The sequence below is a fragment of the Bidens hawaiensis genome, unplaced genomic scaffold, assembly GCF_021521415.1.
Source record: "Bidens hawaiensis isolate Kalapana, Puna unplaced genomic scaffold, B.hawaiensis_p1.1 tig00046313_1, whole genome shotgun sequence".
Taxonomy (NCBI): Eukaryota; Viridiplantae; Streptophyta; class Magnoliopsida; order Asterales; family Asteraceae; genus Bidens; species Bidens hawaiensis.
The window spans coordinates 54768-78753 of record NW_027505981.1 but is presented as its reverse complement, the minus strand read 5'-3'; the positions used below and the strand labels follow the sequence as shown (position 1 = coordinate 78753).

Here is a 23986-nt window from a genome sequence, read left to right as displayed (position 1 = left end):
CATTATGACAATTGAAAAATCATGTTGTGATACGTGTTTCTTGATTGCATAGGAAACTTTTGCTCGGATAAAAAACCGGCAGCTGTGAATTGGATTGAAGGGCGAGGAAAGTCGGTTGTTTGTGAGGCGGTTATTACTGAGGAGGTGGTTAAAAAGGTGCTGAAAACAACAGTGCCTGCACTTGTTGAGCTTAACATGCTTAAAAACCTTGCGGGTTCAGCTGTTGCGGGTTCACTTGGAGGGTTTAATGCTCATGCTGCTAACATTGTTTCAGCTATTTTTATAGCCACGGGTCAGGACCCGGCCCAAAATATTGAGAGTTCTCATTGTATTACTATGATGGAGGCTGTAAATGGTGGAAAAGATCTGCATATTTCTGTTACTATGCCTTCCATCGAGGTATTCACTATTCACCATTATATAGTGTCGTTTTTTATACCCGTTTTCTTGTCTTGAACTTTATAATGGTTTATTGGCAATTAGGAATCATGGGCTTTCGAAGAATAAAATAACGTCATCGGGTTTAGATTAGTTGCATTGTTTGATTGGGCTCAGATTTGCTCAAATGTTATGCGTAAGATGGTTTTGTAGACCCCAACTGCACATGCTTTTAGTTGAAACATTTCCACTATTCTCCTATAGGAATTTAGGTTTGTAGACGAACCAAACGAGCACTGATGGGACATGTTCATGTTCATTGAACAAACAATCGAACACAAACAATTAAACTAACATAGCTTTCTTGTAAATTTTTGTTCGTTAACAAAATGAGTGTGTTTTGAACAGACTTAACCCGGGGGGGGGGGGGAGACAATTATAATTAAGCGTTATCATCTATCACTCATGCCTAACAAATCAATAAAACTACAATAAATTGTTGTCAGTCTAAAAAAATTAACTGAATATATAAATGAGCGAACTTAAAAACACGTAAGCTAACGAACATAAATGAAAGTAGGTGAACAAATATAAGCAAGCGTAAATGAGCAAACATTATGTGTTTTCATGAACATAAATGAATGAATGATACATGTGTTCATGCTGTTCGTTTAACGAAGTGAACAAAAATTTTGTGTCCTAGATAAGATTAGGGATTATAGATAGAGTTGGCAAAATGAGAAGGTTGACGGGTCAAAATTGGGTTCTGACCGAACGGGTCATTCATATACAAGTCAATATAGTCGGCCCGGAAATCTTTTTATGCAAGTTTTACATTTTCTTTCTGATAGCCGTGCGCCAAATATGATTGAAAAAACATGTTGTAATAATCTATGCTTTCGAATAAAATCATTTGGGAGGTTCTACTTTTGACCGGGCCAGTTATTGTTTCAGGTGGGTACAGTGGGAGGTGGGACCCAACTAGCATCTCAAGCTGCTTGCTTGAACCTACTTGGAGTAAAGGGTGCAAGCAAAGAGTCACCAGGGTCAAATGCAAGGCTTTTAGCAACCATAGTAGCGGGCTCAGTTTTGGCGGGTGAACTGTCTTTAATGTCAGCTATTTCAGCCGGTCAACTCGTTAAAAGCCACTTGAAATACAATAGATCTAACCAGGATATGACAGCGATTGCATCTTAGTTAAGAGTATATTAGAAACAGTTTTTAAGTTAATGATTTTAGTTCTGGCAGTCAGTTGAAGTTGAAAAATAGATGTAAAGACCACGATCGATCACGTGAAGTGATGCCTCATAGCCGTACCGACCATTTTTCCCTAACCTTCGTATTCTTGGGTCCAATTTGAACCCGTGTTCATGTTACATGTGTAGTACAAAATATAGGGTGGGTGCGAATTACGAGTTATATGAGTTGATTTTATGTGTGACTAATGAGATTCATTTTAGCGGTTAATGAGTTCAGATATCAACTGGTTTTTGGCTGTTCACTGTCTTTTATTAGATACTTGTAAGAGAAGTATTGGCAATACAAATGTTATTATTAAACTTATGATTGCTTTTAGATTTTTTTGAAGGTTTTCTAGTTTCGAATACTTCCGGGGATCTGTCTGAGTGATGTATGGTCAAGGTTGTAAAAGTCGTTAGGCGGTCGACTGGGGAGTACTCGATCTAGGCGGGGAGTACTCGGCCGCCTACTCGGGAGTTTTACAACATTGTGTATGGTCACTTTTAGATTGAAGTATTTTGATAATACTACAAAACCGTGTATAATAAATACCGTGTAACTCAGATGTGGGGTCCTTTTACACTAAGTTCCTCAATATAAATGAGCATGAGGGGCTAAAGCGTTAGACGCATGCAAATGTCATTTTCATCTATCTCCGTGAGCCCCTCTTCTCTCTTTGAGAAAGAAACCATAAAAAACCCTCATGTTCCAATAAAACGAGCGCCAAGACTGTGGCCTGTGTGTAACGAATTATGTGGTAAGCTTGATCATGGGTTTAATGACCCGGTGGGCCATTGCCTCCCTCGACACTTATCAGCCCTTACACCCTTACAGTTACGTTTGTAAAACTATCACAATATTTAGTTGAAATAACATAAACCTTCATGAAGAAGTGTCAATTGACGGTTATTCGCTACCTTAGTAGTAACTTCGTCAACAGGGAAATCCTTTAGTAGTAAATTACCTACTGCTGGTAATTGACATGTCAGCTGTAATTACCGTTGATCGCCCAAGTGGCTCCTAATGCGCAGCTAGTGTGGACCAACTAGTTACTTCTAAGATGTGGCCATGCCCCCGAAGAGGGGAGATTCCCCTTAAAACCCCTAGTCAATTTTTAGCGCGTGTTCAATCAAAATTTGTTTTTAGTTTTCATAGAATGCATAAACACATAATCAAATCTCTTATAAAGATGTCTTCAAAAAGTCTTTACTCACCTCAAAAGTTGGTTGTTAAAAGCAAGAAAAATGTGTTCTTGAGTTATCAAATATTTATATACACTCATCTTTACAACTAACAAAAGGTTGGTTTAGATCTTTTCTAGAGAGGATGAAGAACTTTAATAAAATCAATCTTTTATGTAAGTTTAATTTATTACATAAAACTTTTAACTTGGTAGTTGGTACATAAAAAATGTCTATAAGCAAAATGCTGCCAATTTAATTAGTCAAACTCAACTTAAATACTCATCATTAAAAATAAGTTTAACTTGTTTAATTCAACCTAGACATGAACATGGTTCATCTGTCAAAACTTTACTTAAAAGTAAAAACTTGTCTATCAAATGAACCCATGAAAATGCATAATTTCAATGGCAACTGTGAAAATGCATAACTTATCAAAACCTCAACTAACCTTAATGTAAACCATACACAGAAACCGTTTTTAAAGACGCTCGTTATTTTCCTGCAACTACCTCTTTCAGTGTCCTAATTATCGATAACAATTATAAAAACAACTAAACAAGTTCACATATTTGACTGCTCAAAAGGCACACGAACCAAAAGCCGCCCATGCAAGCTCACAATGGCTGATGTACGAAGTGGATCGATTCTTGATGGTAAGCTGATCACCTAAATAATAACACAATACACATCAATCACCCATAACCTACAAGTGACAATTTCCAACGGTTAACTGCACAAAATGTATCAAACTTCACACGAATAGATAGACATACCTTTTTGAAAGCTGATATACCCCATGGATTGTCGGGTTGCTCGGGCTGACCTGTGATGACAAGGCGTCCAGCTGGATCTGACTGTACGCGTACCTAAATTCATCATAAAACAATGATATTGGTATTTTAAAATGAGAAAAAAAAAGTAGGTTATCACCTCTTCACGCAGAAGCCCTGGAACTAGTGCGTACACCTCAAAGCAATCTTTCTGTGTGCGTGGAAACATTAAAAAGTCAACTTAAATCTAGTAAATGAAAAAAAAGTCAAAATACAAGTTAACTTACAGTTTCTCGCACATTTATTGTGACCCAGTTAGCAGGCGGACCGACATCAGCAACTGTGGTGACAACTCTGTCGTATAATTAGATTGTGAATGAGAAACCATTAAAAGTATATAATTATATATAACTGTTAATGTAAAAAAAAAAAGATAATCGAGCCTTAACTGCCTTGATGTTTCGGTTCGCATAGCTTTCACAGAATGCTCCACTTCACTTGGTCTCTTTTGTTTTATAGACCCTGTATTCAATGACTACTCGATTAATAACACACCTTTGTAAAATGTTTATACTTCAACGAAAAACCTTACCAATGCTTTTGAGACCTTTATCCCGCTTCTGTGAATTGTTGGCATTCTTTTCCTAAAAAGAAGAATAATGTTTTTCACTTATGGAGTTGTGAAATGACAGTAATGCCCCTGAATCTACTCAAATGATTGCTTACTAGTTACCAACCTCGCCGAAACCTAAAAGACGTTGAGCATGCCAACCCTGCATGGCTCGAGCCGCGGCATCCCTCCAGGCCCTACCTGATCCTGGAGTCTGATGACCATTCGCCTGCACAGTAACCCGAAACTTGGGATTACTAAGAATAAAGTATCAAAATAAAAACAGTTTAATGTTTTATCAATTATCAACAAACCTCATTTTCAGCGGTATGGGCTTCTGGGAAGACAGTAGAAAGAGGGAATTCAAGCTCCCCGATCTGGATTTTGTGTCTTTCATATTCGAGAAGCGCCTACAAATAAACAAAAATAACTTATTGCAAAAGGTGATCAAGAAATAAATTTAAATACTGCTTCTGGCAACTTAAATCTGCATTAACCTATTCGAGTTGCCATTACCTTTTCATAGAACTGGCGGAATGTCCATGAGACAGTTGTGCAAGTCCTTTAAAAATGTACACCATAAAGAATTAGTAGCATGATAATGATATAAAATAATAAGATATCACATATATAGAGGTTAACCAATATAATGTGGTCCTTTGACTATAGAGCTTTGAGAAAATTGGCACTTCAATTGCTGCTAAAAGCAGTTGAAACGCAAAATCCAAGACTAGAAACAATATGTGGTATTGAATAGACAAGAATTCTTACTTCGGTGGATGAAAAGATTCTCCTATTTGTCGCCATAATTTAGATCCAGTAACCTGAAGAAGTAGAACACTGAACAAGTCAATCTAAAATATGTTGCATAGTAACATATTTTATAAGATTAATATCATATTGCTAATAGCCTAATAGTATGAAATCAAGAAACTTATGTGAGAAAAATGTGTATTACCCGATCATATCCACCCAATTTGATAACAGACTTCCATAACCTATCAGAGAAGCACAAAAATAAAACTTAGCTTTCAACCAAAAACAAGAATATCACGATTGAAAAACTTTAACCAAGAAACTAACTTGAAGCAATTTAGCGGTTGCCCATAAAACTTTGGAGGCTTAAATTCCAAGCCTTTTTCCTTATAGACAGCATCCACCTCTTTCATGAATATTTCTTGATCCTCTTCAGTCCTGGAATCGTAATCCTCATCCATCTAATAGTAGTGTAAGTTTAGTAAAGATGGCAATTTAACTTAAACTTCAATGTAAAATTACCTTTTCACTCTCTAGCTCATGCTTCGGTGTCTCTGTAAAATGATTATTAGCTTTGTTAGGTGAATAATCCACAAGGGCATTAGATATAACAAGTTGTTGATGTTTTTCATGTCCTGTATGATCTGGTTCCTTGTTGGTCTCAGGTATCTTCATAGAACTATCATGATCATCTTCGGCATGAGTAGCATCATTCTTACTATCATCAATCTTATTATCATCGCCAGTTTCTGTAGCATCGTTCTTACTATCATCAATCTTATCATCACCGATTTCTGTAGCATCATTCTTACTATCATCAATCTTATCATCACCGGTTTCTGTAGCATCATTCTTACTATCATCAATCTTATAATCGCCAGTTTCTGTAGCATCATTGTTACTATCATCAATCTTATCATCGCCGGTTTCTGTATCATCATTCTTGCTATCATGAGCCTCGTCCACAGGCAGTTCCTGCTCGGTTTCGCTAGGGTGCACCTCCACTTCATCTACCTTGCTTAGGTTTTCTTGACTTATTCCAACTTCATTAGGATTCGAGTTGACTAAACCAGAAGACTCTTCTTGTTTGTCCTCTACTTCTTTTAAAGATCTTTGGTCATTTTCCACACATTCTTGATCATTCAAAACTTCATCTTCTAAAAGCTTTCCGGCATCTTCCATCTCAATGTCTCTTTGATCCATTCAAATTCTACAAAAAAGCATTTTAAATATGTTACTTAATTTCCACAAAATAAGAACCGATGAAAAGAAAAACTTCCAATATGTTCTTCGAATTTGTACATCTTTGTCAAATTGTAACTTCAAGCATTAATTACATACTTCTAACACCAAAGTAAAACATATTAAACAAGGTAATAAAGAACACAAATGCACAGATGCACACTTCCATATTCAACATAATCGTAACTTGAGCAAAAAAAAAACCCTACTTTCCTATCATAAAAAGTCAAGGTACTAAACGAGCTCGAGCCAAGCTTAGGCTCGTTTAAGGTTTTTCTCTAAGTATATAAAAATAAAAAAAAATGTATTTAAACTAATTAATAAATAATAAACAAGCAGAGCCCAACTTGAAAAAACAACTCAAGAACGGAGCTCGAGCTTTAGAAAAGGAGCTCGAAACGAGCTCGAGCCGAGCTTAGGCACGTTTAAGGTTTTTCTCAAAGTATATCAAAACAATGAAAAGTGTATTTAATTAATAAATAATAAACGAGCCAAGCCCGAGCTTGGAAAAACATCTCACGAGTCGAGCTCGAGCTTTAGAAAAAGAGCTCAAAACAAGCCGGGGTTGAATCTAGTCAAGCTCGGGCTCGGCTCGGCTCGGCTCGTTAACATCCCTAATATTCAAAAACCTACCAGTAAGCACCAAATCAAATTAACCAACTTCCACGCAAATTTTGCATATTCACAAAACACAACCTTCTACACAGTAATTCCTAGCTTTAACCTACAAGCACCAAAACATCAATAATTCAAAAATTATCACAAACACCGGTTCGATTACCATTCCGCCTACCCGGGTTCCCAATTTCACTCTTTACACCTTAATCAACCACAAACCCCCAAATTCACAACAAATTACAAAAACCCACATCCGAAATTCAAAAATTATCACAAAAACCGGTCATATTACCATTCCGCTACCCGGGTTTCCAATTTCACTCCAAACAACTTATTCAACCACAAACCTCCAAACTCACAACAAATTACAAAAACCCACATCCGAAATTTAAAAATTATCACGAAAACCGGTTCGATTACCGTTCCGCCTACCCGGGTTCCGAATATCACTCTTCACACCTTATTCAACCACAAAACTCCAAATTCGCACCAAATTACAAAAATTAACGAAATTTAAACTCAGATTATCTCAATTAACACAAAATTATACCTGGGTATGCTTCGAATTTGTAATCAAGCAAAAAAATTAGGGTTTCCAATTTCACTCTTTACACCTTATTCAACCCCAAAAACTCCAAATTCACACCAAATTACAAAAATTACCGAAATTTAAACTCACATTATCTCAATCAACACAAATTATTACCTGGGTATGCTTCGAATTTGTAATCAAGCACAAAAATTGGGGTTTTTATAATGTTTACGACGTTTCACGACGTTCGTAACGGTGTGTGTTTGTGCAAGTAACGGTTTTTATAGGTGGTAAGGGTTTAGTGAAATGGGTCGACAGATATGGAAGTGACAGGTGGCAGCTGGTGAGTGACGGAAATTGTAACGCCGGTGACGGAGGACGACGGTGGCGTTAGTGGTTGTGTCCGCCGTTAATTATTATTATTATCTGCGGCTTGTTCGTCAAATAAAGAATGAGTCTTCATATTAATGTTATTATTAATATTAATTAATAATAATATTAGTATCACCTGGATTTAATTGGGTGGATGTGAAACGACTATATTACTCCTGGGTACGAAGATTTGGGATGGAAGGTGAGGTTTATTTTATGGTAGTTCGGGTATTTTGTGACATGTATTTAATTATTAGGATTAAATGCATTTTCTTACCAAATAACGTCTCTCTGTTTAAAATTTTTGGAATTTGTTATCTAAATGGAAAGTGTGTTTAGTTATTTTGATATTTGAAAAATTATAATATTAAAAGATCGTAGTGTAAATGTATAATTAGAAGTAACCGACTCGTTATGTTTGGCGGGATATAATAAAATGTGAGACAGAATAGAGTGATTGATTGTGTTGCATTTGGTCTGGCCCAAGGGAAGGGCGGGGAGGGCGACGGATCCAGACACTTTTTCAAGAGACCCATAATTATTAAAAAAATAAAATTTGTATTATATATATATATATATATAATTTTGTTTTAACATAAAATCTTACAAAATAACTTTTTGGTTGACTGGAACGTGCTTTAGCCTATGGAAAAAAAGACCATAGGTTCAATTCCCACAATTAGTTTTCATTTTCTTTATAGAAAAAATATTTTCATTTATATTTTATATGAGTCTATTTAGTAAAACATTTATTATTATTTGTTTGTTTTGTGCTTTTGAAAAGTAATCTTATTGGTAAAATTGTCAAGTTATCAATTACATAATTGAGAGAGCGGCCCTGTGTTGGAGGCGGCCCGTTTTTTTACTCGTCCTAGTCCCCAAAATTTTAAGTGATTCTTGGAGGCGGCCCTGTGTTGCATTATCATATTGGCTAGTGAGATGAATGATAGGTGAAAGAAAGCAAAAGAACCGATCCCAAAGCAAAACAAAAACTGATGCTTTGATTTTATGTTTTTGTAAAAATCAAAATTTTGTTTAGGTTCCCGTTTTAAGTGTAACCAAAACTGAAAAACCAAACCAAACCAAACCAAACTTATAAATTTTCATTTTTTTTAACAATTAAAAGCATTTTCATACATAACTAATAATGTCTATCTACTCAAAATTTATTATTTTTTATTATATGGAAAGTGTCTTTTAGTTATGATATTTGTGATAACTTGCAAATGTTAAGGGGACATTATTATGATGATTAAGTGATGTGTCTCACAATAAAAGGTTATCGGTTTATCCAATTATGCTAGAAAATCTTGAAATTAATTGTTGTTGAAAAATAATATTAAAAGGTAGTAATATTAATGTGTATATACAACTTGGTAATATATTTCACGTGTTAAATCTACAATAAATAGCAAACAATTCATTCATTTAAATAGTATACTGTTATGCAATATTATGTATCTTAGATACAACTTTCTTATAACAATATTTTCCTAAACTCTATGACATGAAAAAACATGGGACAAACATGTGCTAGGAAACAACCTTGTAATTCAAATCACATGTCATTGGAAGGATAATAAGGCTAACCGTTGGTGTATCATTACTCTTATGCTTTATGTTTCAAGATTATATAGAAAGTATATTTGAGGATATAAAATGATATCAATTGTTCAACATTTCTTTCTAAATAGGTTTCCACATGATAAGTTTTGATCATGGCATTTCTTGTAGTTGTCTTAAGGAACCAATCATGGGTTTGATAAACCGGTTACAACTAGTTCTTAAGTCCAACATATGGACTTAAGTCAAATAAAAAAGAATCATATAAGTTTGGATTGGTTACGATTTATTCCAACGTCATCTATGTATAAAAAAGTAACAACCGAATTAATCGTATCTGTTTTAGTAAAATGCAGATGTCTTTAAAGAAAATAATAATTTTCTTTTTTTGATGTAGCATACTTTCAATATTGTACTAAATGAAATAGCATACTTTTAAATGATAATTTTATGCGGTGTATGTATATAGTGACCTAATCAAATAAATAAATATGATGGCATCACTAATACTTGTTGACGCTGCTGTGATATTTTATACGAAGGAGAATCGTTTATAAAGTGGTGTTGCTAAGCGTATCATCTCTCTGATAAACTTGAGGTGTCCCCCGCCATTATTCCTCTAACAGGGGTATGTTTAGTAAAAGGGTGCATATTGACACACCCTTTGTAAAATTTATATGAAACACTTAAAATAAATTACGATACATAAAGGAAAGTAAATTATATACAAATAAAATAAAAAGAAACGACAAGAGCAAAAGAAGAGATGTTGCGGTCTAGGCTTCGTGTTCAACACGAGTCACCTAAAATACATTGCCAGTCCCCTCTAGGAAAACTCGCATGTCTCCTAACTCCTAAGGTATTGTTGCCGAAGTAGTGTGAAAGACTCTAGTATCTGAAACACTTAGATCGTTAAAAGCTCCGAGTCATGCGTTTGTTGTGAATAGGGAGTATTTCCAGTTGTATATTCAACTAAAGTCACCTTTTAGTTCTATACTTAAAGGCAGATGATGTACAATCCAATCAATAAACTAAATTAAATGAAAAAGTAAATTGTGCATAACATCTGCAAAATGATATTTTCACTAGTCGTTCAATTAGACCCTTCACATAAGCTCCAAGTGTACAAGTTTCTATTTTTAAAAAATTTTTCAATCATAAATGAGAAAATAAAAAATATGTTGGTGGTGAGATTTGAACTAAATACCTTGTTTTTAAAATTTTTATGGCTTACCAACTAAACTAGGATTAATTGATGTTAGTTTTTCTCTTTTTCTTAATTGGTATAAATTCACAACCTTCCATTTTATTACTTTTAAAATGTGTACAAATTATTCTTACTAATCTATATATTTTAGTAATTATTTATATCTTATGAATCCATAAGATATGTTAATATGCATATTATTAAATTTAACCTTTTATTTTACTTTTTAACAACCCGTGTATCACACGGGCTCTATCCTAATGTTCAATACAAATTAATCGACCTTGTGGGGTCTATGTAGTGTAGCGCGCCTAAGACGTTATACTTGAAGTACTTCTTAAATTTACTTCGCTTATCGGTAAAGGCAAACCGATTGGATGTTGTGACAACCGAGAGCCTACAACATGGTATTGTGCCTTTCTCGATGATATTCTCGTTTCATGGTTTTCAAAGTGTTAGCACGTTGTTTCTTGGATTGTCATGTCTTGTCAAATGCCATTGTTATGTTTGTTGTGATAAATGATAGTGTAGTTTATTTCTCTACTTATACAACATAAACGCACCCAAACATGTAAAAATCAACATACATTTCTATAGCTACAACATTGTGTTGGATATTTGTCTTAAATTATACATTTAGGTTGTACGGATCTTGAGATTGTTCTTCATAATTGGAGCATAAACAAAGAATTAAGAGCACTAATCATTTCATTCAGATTAAGAAAAGCCATAAATCAGCAGTTAATTTCAAAACACCAGAAAATAAGGAAAAAAAAAGTCAAATTTGCTCGGGACAAGCAACAGATGTAGCATCATCTCAAAGACAAGTCTTGTCAAGATTATCAAAATACGGATGTTCCATTGCTTTCTAAGCTGATAGCTGATATTCCTTGATGGTTCATACTTATTTGTTGCACAAAAAAATCCATAATAAAATAATAATCAAACTTACAAATAATCAGGAACAATGCCTCATGAGTGTCCTGCTTGAGTGGTACAGTAACCACTTGAGCAAGTCCAAGATCTACTATTTAAGCGTCAATGTCTTTCGATCCATCAAAAGATTGTGAGGTTTAAGATCCCTAAAGCAAATGAACTGAAATCAATACCTAGGGGCGTTCATGGGTCCGCTTGGTTCAGTTTTGAGCTAAAACCAAAAACTCAGTTTTTGAATTTTTGAAAACCTTTAGTTTTTATTTTTGTTTAAGTTTTTGGGCCGAACAAAAAAATAGTGGCCCAAAATAACGAATTTTAACCTAAATCTTCTTGTTAATTAATAACGATTTAATTATCATACATTTGGGTTAAACAATATTATTTTCATACATTCGGTCCTGTTTTTTATTTTTATTATTTTTTTATTTTTATGTTTTTGAGATTTTATTACATGCAAAGCCAAAGCTGAACCAAAAGTTTAGTTTTTATGAAAACATAAAATCAAACCATAGGTTTTTGTTTCGGTTCAAAGCAAGTATAATAAACAATATTATTTTCATAACAAGAAGAAATTTTAAAGCTGATTTATGAAGAAATGTGTGTACCTTGATTTGAGGCGGAATGTTATAACCATGTTGCGGTAAGACCTGATGAATTTCTTCAGATCGGTCTCCATGTACTCGAACACCAAGTAGAGAATAGTGTTTCGTTCTTGTTCACACCTTGCTTCACATCCATCAGCTTGTATGGTAATGATGATTGTAATTAGATCCAGAAATAGGGGTGTGCATGAAAACGAAATAACCGAACTAAAACAAAAATGACGGGTTGGCTTTATTTTTTCATATAAACCAAACTTTCGGTTTTGGATGTAGTTAAAACAGAAATAATCGAGCCGAACGAGCTTATAGATTTTCATTTTTTTTAATTTATAAATAATTTATAACAGTTTAACCGAAATATTTAGCCAAAATGTTTAATAATCAATTAACTGGTAACTAACAAAAAAATTTAGGTCCAAATTCATTATTTTACGCCAACTTTTATTTTATCAGCCCATACTTTTCAAGCCGAACCGAAAAAACTGAAACCAAACGATTCTAAAAACTCGAACAAACTCGTTTGCTTAACAAGAAAGCATTAAAAATTTCTTGAAACCCTAATTAGAGTGAAATTTTGACCTAAATATACAATTATCTAACCAAACTCAAACGAATCAAATTTAAACGATCCGAATGAGGATCACGGAAAAGCATTCATAATATGGAGATCTCACGAAGCGTGGTTGGTTGTATATAGCCGTTAGCGAGGACGCTCGTTTCGTAGTGACAATGCAGCACCAGATTTACGGATTGCAGTCTTGGTGTAAATAAGCATTGCAATTGAGTTTACGGGCTATGGCTGCTGCTACACCAAGGGACGACACTAATGAACGACGGTATACATATTAGCCTGGTCTCCAAAATGTTCATTCCAATGATGGTTTTAGGCTCTCTAAACGGATTCATTGTGCCCGAGATCACAATGGTTGTGCTTGCAACGGTATTGTTGTTTGCAGGAGGTATTTTTGCCTTCTTGGAACACTATGCTGCCAACAAACATTTGTGGCGCCAGCAGGCGGCTGAAAGCCTAACCATCGCCGCCTTGACAATAATAACAATAATGGTCATGCTAGTGTGTTCGGGTATTTTTTGCCCATGAGAAACCTAACAAATATTATTATACATGGGTTATTACTATTATTATTATTATTATTATTATTATTATTATTATTTAGTAATATAAAGAAAAGAACAAAAAATAGATATGCATGTTTTTCAAAACCGTACGATGGTTTCTTTGTTTGATGGGTTCTTTGGGCCCACATGCCCATTCATATATATTATGATGTTTTTGGTGGGCTTTTACGTGAGGAGCAAGACTCAAGAAAGGGGTTTTGTTTTGGCTGTGTATATAGACAGCCGACATCAGAGGTTCGGGAGACATGAGAGAAAAGTGAGAACAATTTGTGAGTTCCTCTTCAGCCAACAAAAATAGAGACAAAGGATTTTTTGTGCTCCAAGGTTTTAGAATTTTGGTGAAGACAAGAGACGTTCTAGAGACCGGTCGTTTTCTCGTTGGTGATTCCTCTTACTCGTTTACTCTTTTGTATTTGGTTCCATATACTTGAAGATTGTTTGTACCAAGTATATGATGATTTGTGTATGCCTCTAGTTTTACCTAGAGAAGACTTTTGTATTGCTATTATTGGTGATAGTGGATTTTAAGCGGCTCTAGTAGTCCCGTGGTTTTTACTCTCGCCTTGAGAGGTTTTTTACGCTAAAATTTTTGTGTCACTTTTACTTTTATATTACCCTATTTGTTTGCATCCTCATTGGTTCATTCGGGTCGGGAAAAAGTTTAGCCAAACGAAGATTTATTCCGTAATTTTTGTTTACCGTTCATGGCAGGTGGTCGTTTTTCCAACAGAGTGGTATCAGAGCTTCGACTCTTGTTCTTGGGTTAGACTTGTTTGAACGATGGAAGCTAATACAAGTAGGATGGTGAATTTGAATGGTTCTAATTATCATGTTTGGAAAGGCAAAATGGAAGACCTTCTTTATGTGAAGGATTATTATTTACCTGTGTTCACTACCGATTAGCCTGAAGATAAAAGTAATGAAGACTGGAATATTTTGCACAGGAAGGTTTGTGGGTATATTCGGCAGTGGGTTGATGATAATGTTTTGAACCATATTAGCGGCGAGATTCATGCTCGTACTTTATGGATCAAGCTTGAAGAGTTGTATGCTCGAAAGACCGGGAACAATAAGTTGTTCTTGATTAAACAATTGATAAACTTGAAATACCATGATGATACGTATGTTACTGATCATTTGAATGCTTTTCAGGGTGTTATTAATCAGCTTGCTAGTATGGGTATTAAGTTTGAAGACGAGATACAAGGTTTATGGCTTCTTGGTACGTTACCGGATTCGTGGGAGACTTTTAGGACATCCTTGTCCAACTCCGCAACAAACGGTATTATTACTATGGAATTGGCTAAAGGTAGTATTATAAATGAAGAGATGAGAAGAAAGTCACAAGGTTCCTCTTCACATTCAGATGCCTTAGTTACCGAAAGTAGGGGGAGAAGCCATAGTAGAAGTCCGAGTAATAGAGCAAAGCACCGCAGTAAGTCCAAAGGGAAGTTTGAAGAATTTGAATGCTATCATTGTGGTAGAAAAGGGCACACAGTAAAATTTTGCAGACAATTGAAAAAGGAGAACAAGAAGGCTAATTACAATAATAAAAAAACAACCACAAGAAAGACGATGGTGATGAAGGTAATCTGAAACTAACACTGCCACCGAAGAGTTTCATATTTGTTGTGATTATGATAGGGTGAACATTGCACGTGATGATTCGAGTTGGGTTGTTGACAGTGGTGCTACTTGTCATGTGACATCACAAAGGGATTTTTATTCGTCTTATACTCTTGGTGATTTTGGGAATGTCAAGATGGGTAATAATGGGCTATCAAAGATCGTTGGTGTTGGGGATGTTTGCTTGAAGTTTGATACCGGGATGCATTTGGTTTTACACAATGTAAAACATATTCCGGATATTAGACTTAATTTGATCTCCGCAGGCACATTAGATGATGATGGTTTCCACAGTACCTTTGGTGGTGGAATTTGGAAACTCACTCGTGGTTCGTTGATCGTGGCAAGAGGTGAAAGAACTTCAAAGTTATACATGGCACATCCAACGATTTCCAGGGACTCGGTTCATTCGTTGACGAGTTCTGATATAACCGATATGTAGCATAAGAGACTTGCTTATCTGAGTGAAAAAGGGATGTCTATTTTATTGAAGAAAGATGCCTTGTCTGGTATGAAAGATGTTCATTTTAAGAAGTGTTCTCATTGTATGAATGGTAAGCAAAAGAGAGTTTCTTTTCATAGTCATCCATCTCATAGAAAAGAAAATACACTTGACTTGGTGCATTCAGATGTATCATGTATGTGGTCCTATGAAGACTAGAACACTTGGGGGCTGCTTGTCACATTTATTGATGATCATTCGAGGAAGGTATGGGTTTATACTTTGAAGTCTAAAGATCAAGTGTTTGATGTGTTTAAGCAGTTTCATGCCTTAGTTGAAAGACAAACTGGGAAAAAGCTCAAGTGTATTCGAACAGATAATGGAGGTGAATATATTGGTCCTTTCAATGCTTATTGTAGAGAGAAGGGTATTCGACATCAAAGGCCACCTCCAAAGACACCACAGTTGAATGGTTTAGCAGAACGGATGAACAGAACGTTGGTTGAAAGGTTTAAGTGTTTGATCTCACATGCAGGGTTGCCTAATTCCTTTTGGGGAGAAGCATTAAATACAACGGTACATGTTATTAATCTTACTCCTTGTATTCCTTTGCATAATAATGTTCCAGACAGGGTTTGGAGTGGCAAAGATGTTTCATATCTTCATTTGCGGGTCTTTGGATGCAAAGCATTTGTGCATATTCCCAAAGATGAAAGATAAAAGCTTGATGTGAAGTCCAGACAATGTATATTCCTTGGTTATGGGCAAGATGAGTTTGGATACAGGCTATATGATCCGGTTTCAAAGAAGCTTGTAAGAAGTCGTGATGTTGTGTTTGTGGAAGATCAGAGTTTGAAAGATATTGAGAAGACACAGGTAGTTCCTCGGTACACTGATGATCTTATTGATTTGGACCCGGTTCCTACTCAGCATACCGAGTCACATCACGAAGATGATATTCAGAATGACGAACAACATGGTACCGATAATGTTGATAATCAAGAGCAAGCAGAGTTGGATGAGGATATTCATCCCGAGTTACCAGTAGATATGCCCGCATTTGTTCCACTTAGGCGGTCTTCGAGAGACCGTCAACCTTCTACTCGTTATTCGACTGGTGAGTACGTCTTACTCACCGATGGGGGAGAGCCCGAGTATTATAAAGAGGACATGGAAGATAAGCATAAAAGAGAGTGGGTTGAAGCCATGCAAGATGAGATGGATTCCTTGTATGAGAACAATACCTTTGAGTTGATGAAGTTGCCTAAGGGCAAAAGAGCTTTGAAGAACAAGTTGGTCTACAAAGTAAAGACTGAAGAGCATACCTCGCGGCCTAGGTACAAGGCAAGATTGGTGGTCAAAGGGTTCAGTCAAAGAAAAGGTATTGATTTTGATGAGATTTTTTCTCCTGTCGTGAAGATGAGTTCCATTAGAGTGATTCTTGATTTAGCTGCTAGTCTTGATCTTGAGGTTGAGCAAATGGATGTCAAGACAGCATTCCTTCACGGTGATTTGGATAAAGCAATATATATGGAGCAACCTGAAGGTTTTCAGGTTAAGGGTAAAGAAGATTATGTTTGTAAACTTCAGAAAAGTCTATATAGGTTGAAGCAAGCACCGAGACAGTGGTACAAGAAATTTGAGTCAGTTATGGGGAAGCAAGGCTACCGAAAGACTGCGTCTGATCACTGTGTTTTCTTTAAGAGGTTCGGTGATGATAATTTCATCATTTTATTGCTTTATGTTGATGATATGTTGGCAAGAATGTAGAAAGAATTGTTTAGCTGAAGAAAGAGTTAAGCAAGTCGTTTTCTATGAAAGACTTGGGGCCAACTAAGAATATTCTTGGCATTCGGATCACTAGAGATAGAGCTTCAAAGAAGTTACACATGTCACAAGAGCAATACATTGAAAATGTACTTAGCAGATTCAAGATGTCTAAAGTTAATGTGGTTAGTACACCTCTTACTCCCAACTTTAAGTTAACTGTAAAAGATTGCCCTACTTCTGAGAAAGAGATTAAAGAGATGGATGGTGTTCCATATGCGTCAGTGGTTGGAAGCTTGATGTATGCAATGGTATGTACACGGCCTGATATTGCCCATGCAGTAGGTGTTGTTAGTCGGTTCTTGTCAAATCCAGGTAAGAAGCATTGGGAAGCAGTTAAGTGGATTCTTAGATATCTACGTGGTACTTCCAAATTGGGTATAACATTTGGAAATGGGGAGCCGATGCTTGTTGGTTACACGGATTCGGATATGGCGGGAAATAAGGACAACATGAAATCCACTTCTGGATATTTGATGCTATTTGCACGGGGAGCCGTGTTATGGCAGTCAAGACTGCAAAAGTGTGTTGCTTTGTCTACTACCGAGGTAGAGTATATGGCAGCAACAGAAGCATGCAAAGAATTATTGTGGCTGAAAAGATTTATGCAAGAGCTTGGCTTTATGCAACAGCGCTACGTGGTTCTTTGTGATAATCAAAGTGCTATTCACCTTGCTAAGAATTCTATGTATCATAGAAGAACAAAACATATTGATGTGAGGTATCATTGGATTAGAGATGGTATTGAAGACAAGTTGTTTGAACTTGATAAAGTTCACACCAATGATAATTGTTCCGATATGTTTACCAAAGCTGTGGCAAGGGAGAAATTAAAGATATGTTGCTCACTCGCTGGGGTGGTGAGTTCTTTCTCATAGACAAAAAGGGGGAGATTTGTTGGGGTATTTTTTGCCCATAAGAAACCCAACAAATATTATTATACATGGGTTATTACTATTATTATTATTTAATTACTATTATTATTATTTAGTAATATAAAAAAAGAAAAAAAATAGATATTCATGTTTTTCAAAACCGTATGATGGTTTCTTTGTTTGATGCGTTCTTTGGGCCCACATGCCCATTCATACATTTTATGATGTTTTTGGTAGGCTTTTACGTGAGAAGCAAGACTCAAGAAAAGGGTTTTATTTTGGCTGTGTATATAGACAACTGACATCAGAGGTTCGGGAGACATGAGAGAAAAGTGAGAACAATTTGTGAGTTCCTCTTCAGCCAACAAAAATAGAGACGAAGGATTTTTTGTGCTCCAAGGTTTTAGAATTTTGGTGAAGACAAGAGACGTTCCAGAGACCGGTCGTTTTCTCGTTGGTGATTCCTCTTACTTGTTTATTCTTTTGTATTTGGTTCCATATACTTGAAGATTGTTTGTATCAAGTATATGATGATTTGTATATGCTTCTAGTTTTACCTAGAGAAGACTTTTGTATTGCTATTATTGGTGATAGTGGATTTTAAGCGGCTCTAGTAGTCCCATGGTTTTTATTCTTGCCTTGAGAGGTTTTCCACGCTAAAATTTTTGTGTCACTTTTACTTTTATATTACCCTATTTGTTTGCATTCCCATTGGTTCATTCGGGTCGGGAAAAAGTTTAGCCAAACGAAGATTAATTCCGCAATTTTTGTTTACCGTTCGTGGCTAGGTGGTCGTTTTTCCCAACATAGTGTTCGTTACCGGAGCTGTGAACCAGGCAAAGCAGGAGCGAGCAACGTATTAGAAAAAAAAGCTCCGGTAACGAACACTAGTACGACCATTAATGTTATTATTGCCAACGCGGCGATGGTTAGGCTTTCAGCCGCCTGCGGCCACGCATAGTGGTCCCAAGCACAGCCATTGTGATCTTGGGCACACCGTTAGAGAGCCTAAGACCATCATTTGAATGAACAGTTTGGAGACCAATGCAATATACATCGCATCAGTGTCGTGTAGCAGCAGTCATAGACCACAGACTCCTTGCAATGCTGAGTAATGCCGGGTCATCCCGGACAGCAATCCATAAATCTAGTGCTGCATTGTCACTACGGTTTGTTTTTGTAAATTCCGTTGCAACTTACCATCCTATTAGCTTAAACTTTCTAAACACTTTTATTACCGGTTTTTAATAGTTTTCATTTAAGAATCCGTGTAGTTTACATTTCTAGAAATGAGAAATCGAACTAAAACTAGATTAAACAACGACATACTACCTTCGCATTAAAAATGCGTATAATACTGTCACTTGAAAATGCATAATACACAGGTTGAACAAATTAATTTTATAACCATAACTCCAAAAATATCAAAACATCCATAACCAAAACACATGACAAAAAAAATTTCATTCATATATTAAATAGATTAGAACCCGTATATTACATGATTTTTAAACAAAGAATGACGTATGATAATGAAAAATGAAAAGTTACATAGGATAAATCATTAACAACGAAAAAGTTAACAAATTCTAAAGTTTGAATTCCTTAAGCGATCACCCTCTAATAAAGGTTAACAAATTCTAAAGTTTGAATTCCTTAAGCGATCACCCTCTAATAAAGGTACAATAGACTGTAAAAATTATAAGTATTTTACATTATCGTTTTTATTTATCAAAACACCTTTCAGTTTATAACCTAAAGAGTCGTGTTTGTCTGTGGTTCGTTGTTCCGGTCTAATTTCATCAGCTGCCTAGGAATGGCTAAATCTCAAATTATCACTAGTTAACTTACCAAATTTAAATAATATCAAACCGAAGAAGAGGAAAAAGAAGAAATACTCATATTAGTTACCTATCTTGACTACTGATGTGTTGCAAGAAATGATCATGTCCATTTATGTAATGATCTATTTCCTTTGCCTTCAAACTTGTATATTATTAGTTAGCATTACATATAGTTATATATGTGCATATATGCATACAAGGGCACATTTAAGTATGCCTAGTTATAGTTATAAAGAACAATGAAAATTGTATAAGTCACTTGTACATAGTGTTGGAAATATATATAATTGAAGAGAGAAAGAGAGTGAGTTAAGCAGTTACATAACCGTCTTATGTATCATATTTATAACAATATATCGATACTGTTATGTGCTTTAGGTATACTGTATACATGTTGTCTCGGCTGACCCAAACCGCGCCATATTAACCATTTTTTCATGTGAAAAGAAAATAATTTTTTTGTTTAGTAACTAGATAATGAAAATGTTATTTTTAACGGCGGTATTTTATAAAAGAAACTAAACAGGCGAGATTGAAATCGTCATGTTCATACCTTTAAAACAGTTAATTGATAGATATTCTTCCCAGGAAGCACACCTCTCCAATCGTAATCATGTTTCTTTTCCGTGAAATAATGATCTTGAAACGGTGTCGCGCCAATGAAGAAAAAGTCCACAATGCCTGATTAAACAATATCATATCATATATCAAAATGAATATATATACTAGATAGAGGTACAAGTTATGTGTACTGCAAATATTGATCCAACTTAAATGTAGACATAAATATTAGATAGTGGTACATGTTTCACTCTGAAACATATATCTTGCAATTTCATATCCATTAAAAATATTGACAGAAATTATTAGTATTAATATTAATATTAATGTTAAGTTTTGTATAATCTTTAAAGATCTTTTGGATTACATCGAAACAGAAGGCAAGCGGGCAACAAGCTGCGCCGCTACCCCCTTTTTGAATCGCAAAACCCAATCTTTTAAAAACTATATTTGTTGATCTTGGAGTCATAACATTACTATGCATAACCCGCTGAACACGGGTAAGTAGCTCCACAGCTTCAGGCGCGAGGAAACCAAAAGTGTCAAAAGCAAAAGGAATAAATACATGTTGGTTGTCAAGACACGCCTTTTCATGTTTTGCCACCTTACCTGAAGCAGCTTTTAATGCGGCTTGACCGACCGTGAAACCACTACTCCCTAAGCCCATCAAAGGAGAAACCCCTGTTAAATCCACACACACGTGTTTCCCTCCTATCCATCCAAACACCAAAATGTCAGCCGGTCGAAGAGATGATCTTCCCTCCGACGGGTCAGTCAGGAAATTCACAGGTACTTCTTTCTTAACAGAAATTCCAGCTCGCCTGAATATATCAAAGAGCACATCCCTAACCAGATCGTGTCGGTACTTGAACCCCGGGAGCTCTTTACAGTGCACCGCATGCTCCCCATATGAGTCTAAACACGCTTTACGACAAACAGGACATATATTATCAACCGGAAATAGAGGAATCATAAGGCGATACTTAAGGATACTACGATACTCCACTGAAGACATATGCTGGCCTAACCCATCTATAGGGATAGCAAGAAGAAAATCTTGAGCATGTGGTGCTTGTAGACACTCAAAAATGGCTTTTTGTCTGCTTGTCATGTTAAAGTGTGACTCCATGTCGTGAACAATTTTACTAAAAAGAGTGCTCGCCAATGCATGTTGGGCTTTAGATGGGGCGGTCTCTTTGTTAGAGAAACTGCTAAAATCGAAGCTTGGAATCATATCACGAAGACAAGCCAGAGCACAAGAATAATCAGAATAATAATCTAAAAAAGAATAATAATCAATATATAGATAGCAAAACTTTAATTTGATTTAGCATCTTCCTCAGTGGCATCAAAAAAGTAAGCATGAGAATACAATCACTATATAGATATATAAAACAGTTTAAAAAACTACAGTTTAGCTTTGATGGTGTTTGTTTGTGCCCACTAATTTTCCTCAACAGAATCACGGGTGGGTTTGTGAATAAGGATTTAGTGGTGTACGTCACTCTAATTTTATAATATCTATAGAGGTAGGGTCATAAAAGGACCCGCAAGCCCAGAAAAGCTATCGCCACGGGTCATCAACAGATACCTGCGGGAGAGATTCTACGATGAGCAAAGCAGAATAAATAAACGGAAGCAAGCAATAGGCTCCAACGAAGAAGAAAGACATACATACCGGTGACGATGCTAGTCATGGCATTCACCATCATCAAACCATCGGCTTCATCACGTCATTATTGAGGTCATGACATCAAATACATATATATACGGATTTGGATCTCTCTCGTTTCTTTGTGAAGCAACTCATTTTATATAACTAGTATTTAATGCACCCTTTGTTGTAGATAGCGTGTGTTCCGTTGGTACCATAATTGTGAGCTTGCAATAATCATATAAATGTTTAGATTACATTGAAACAGAACGCAAGCGGGCAACAAGCTGAAAAATAAATTATTTAACACCTATATAAACAAATTAACATATTCTAAAAAAACAAAAAAAAATGCGGAAAACAAACAAAGAAAACTGTGACTATCGGCGACAACAACATGAATTTAACCGTATTCGACGAAATGCGGATAAAAAACACGATAACTTTGAGAGAAGGAGAGAACAATAGCCTGGAAAGGGTTTGAGGCAAACTTTGAATACTAGATATGACCTCAAAGATATGGTATGCCACACGTGAATATTTGCGACAAGAAATCAATCCTAATTTTCGGATGACTGATCCGCCCGGATCCCACAAGTGAATCGAAGTTGGAGAAATTATAGAAGATCCCCTTTAAGATCAAACAATTCCATCGAATTGAGTATGATTGTACGTCTCCCGATTGGGTTTAAACTATTGGTAAAGCGGTCATACCCCATATACCTCTTTTAAGGATTCCAATCTAGAAAAAAGAATTGATATTTTAGTAATATTTTTTTCTTAACTTTTCTATTTTATTTATTTTTCGTTGCATAAAAAAATCCTTTTGTAGCGAATAATTTATTAAAATAAATAAATAAGCTTAACACAAAAGAAGAAAAAGAAATAATAATAACATGGACGGACCTTTTGTCAAGGCACTTCTGTATATGTGTAACTGGGCTTCTTATATAAGAAGTTATATTTTACTTATTTGACTGTATTCGAAGGTGTCGGTGCTAAATAAAAAAACAAAATGTTCTAACTTAGAAGAAATATGTTTTAAATAAAAAACAAATGGCAAACCAAAACAAACAATAATAAAAATGTCTAAAGATATGGATCAATCGGGTGTCGCCTAATAGACCAATCAGATCACTTGCGACACCAAACTTTATATTTAATTACAAATACTAAAACGACATGAAATAAACTACTAGAAAGCAACTCATTTTTCTACGTACAAAATGTAATTTCAACGAATTTCAAACAAATCCTCAACAAAAAAATGCCTGGTTTTGCTACAGGTGTTACATCAAAATAGTAAAAACACGATTGATCGTAACCTGAAGACATGATTATGTAACTTGATTGCACATAGTCGTATAACTTTAAATACGTAGAGATGATTCCAAATAGTTGAAGCTACGGTCCAAACAAGAGAACTTATCACAAATCCCATAATTATTGTCCATATAACCAAGAGAAAAGTCACATATCTTGTAATGATTTCAGTTCGTAATATTGAGTTGGTTTCATTAGGGCCATTCTCAAAGCAGTAGTTTTGTTTGCTTTAGATCAGTTTATCACATTATCCCCTTAATATTCTTTCTTTCTTTCTTTCTTTCTTTTTTTATGATGGTGACAAAGATGTAGCAATCAAGAGTTCATAGGGGTCTTCCTTATTTTCTTTTTTAAGTATTTGATGACAACATATCTGGCGTCTGTATTAATGTGAATTGCCACTTATATAGTATTTTAGTCATTTGTAGCACTCATCTAATCACCTTTAGTGGTTGACACCCTGGTTACTAAATTGAGCTTTAACTTTTCATATGTTTACCTACTTAACCATCTTTGTAGCATTCTTTGTGATTACGTTTATAAATAACTAGTAATTATCTTTGAGGCAATGAAGCTCAACTAGCATTGTAGGAAAAGTGAAGATTTAGGTTAGAGGCCGCAATGTCTTAAGTTCGTATCTGATTCCAACTAGGCTTTATCGTAGTGGGCCTTCATGCGACGTGTTTTT

The 23986-nt window shown here is 35.4% G+C and overlaps 2 protein-coding genes across 2 annotated transcripts; one reads left to right on the top strand and one right to left on the bottom strand.

The window, feature by feature from the left end:
• Nucleotides 1-6: 6 nt before the first annotated feature.
• Nucleotides 7-1754, top strand: LOC143616243 (3-hydroxy-3-methylglutaryl-coenzyme A reductase 2). The gene is made up of 2 exons (XM_077089127.1): nt 7-399; nt 1333-1754. The coding sequence occupies exons 1-2, from the start codon at nt 196-198 to the stop codon at nt 1573-1575; spliced, it is 447 nt and encodes a 148-aa protein (XP_076945242.1). The 5' UTR covers nt 7-195; the 3' UTR covers nt 1576-1754.
• Nucleotides 1755-3204: 1450 nt separating this feature from the next.
• On the bottom strand, nt 3205-6143 carry LOC143616237 (AT-rich interactive domain-containing protein 5-like). The gene is made up of 13 exons (XM_077089123.1): nt 5460-6143; nt 5265-5398; nt 5140-5179; nt 4953-5005; nt 4698-4743; nt 4496-4591; nt 4309-4410; nt 4164-4215; nt 4021-4093; nt 3859-3925; nt 3732-3782; nt 3575-3667; nt 3205-3467 (listed from the first exon to the last, which is right to left on the bottom strand). Exons 1-13 carry the CDS (start codon nt 6138-6140, stop codon nt 3363-3365), a joined length of 1593 nt encoding a protein of 530 aa, XP_076945238.1. The 5' UTR covers nt 6141-6143; the 3' UTR covers nt 3205-3362.
• Nucleotides 6144-23986: the final 17843 nt, after the last annotated feature.

Coding starts and splice junctions, on each gene's coding strand:
- LOC143616243 (XM_077089127.1), top strand. CDS start 196: ATGCTTAAAAACCTTGCGGGTTCAGCTGTTGCGGGTTCACTTGGAGGG. Junction 400..1,332: donor TTACTATGCCTTCCATCGAG/GTATTCACTATT, acceptor TTATTGTTTCAG/GTGGGTACAGTGGGAGGTGG.
- LOC143616237 (XM_077089123.1), bottom strand. CDS start 6,140: ATGGATCAAAGAGACATTGAGATGGAAGATGCCGGAAAGCTTTTAGAA. Junction 5,006..5,139: donor AATTGGGTGGATATGATCGG/GTAATACACATT, acceptor CTACTTCTTCAG/GTTACTGGATCTAAATTATG. Junction 4,411..4,495: donor CCCATACCGCTGAAAATGAG/GTTTGTTGATAA, acceptor GTTACTGTGCAG/GCGAATGGTCATCAGACTCC.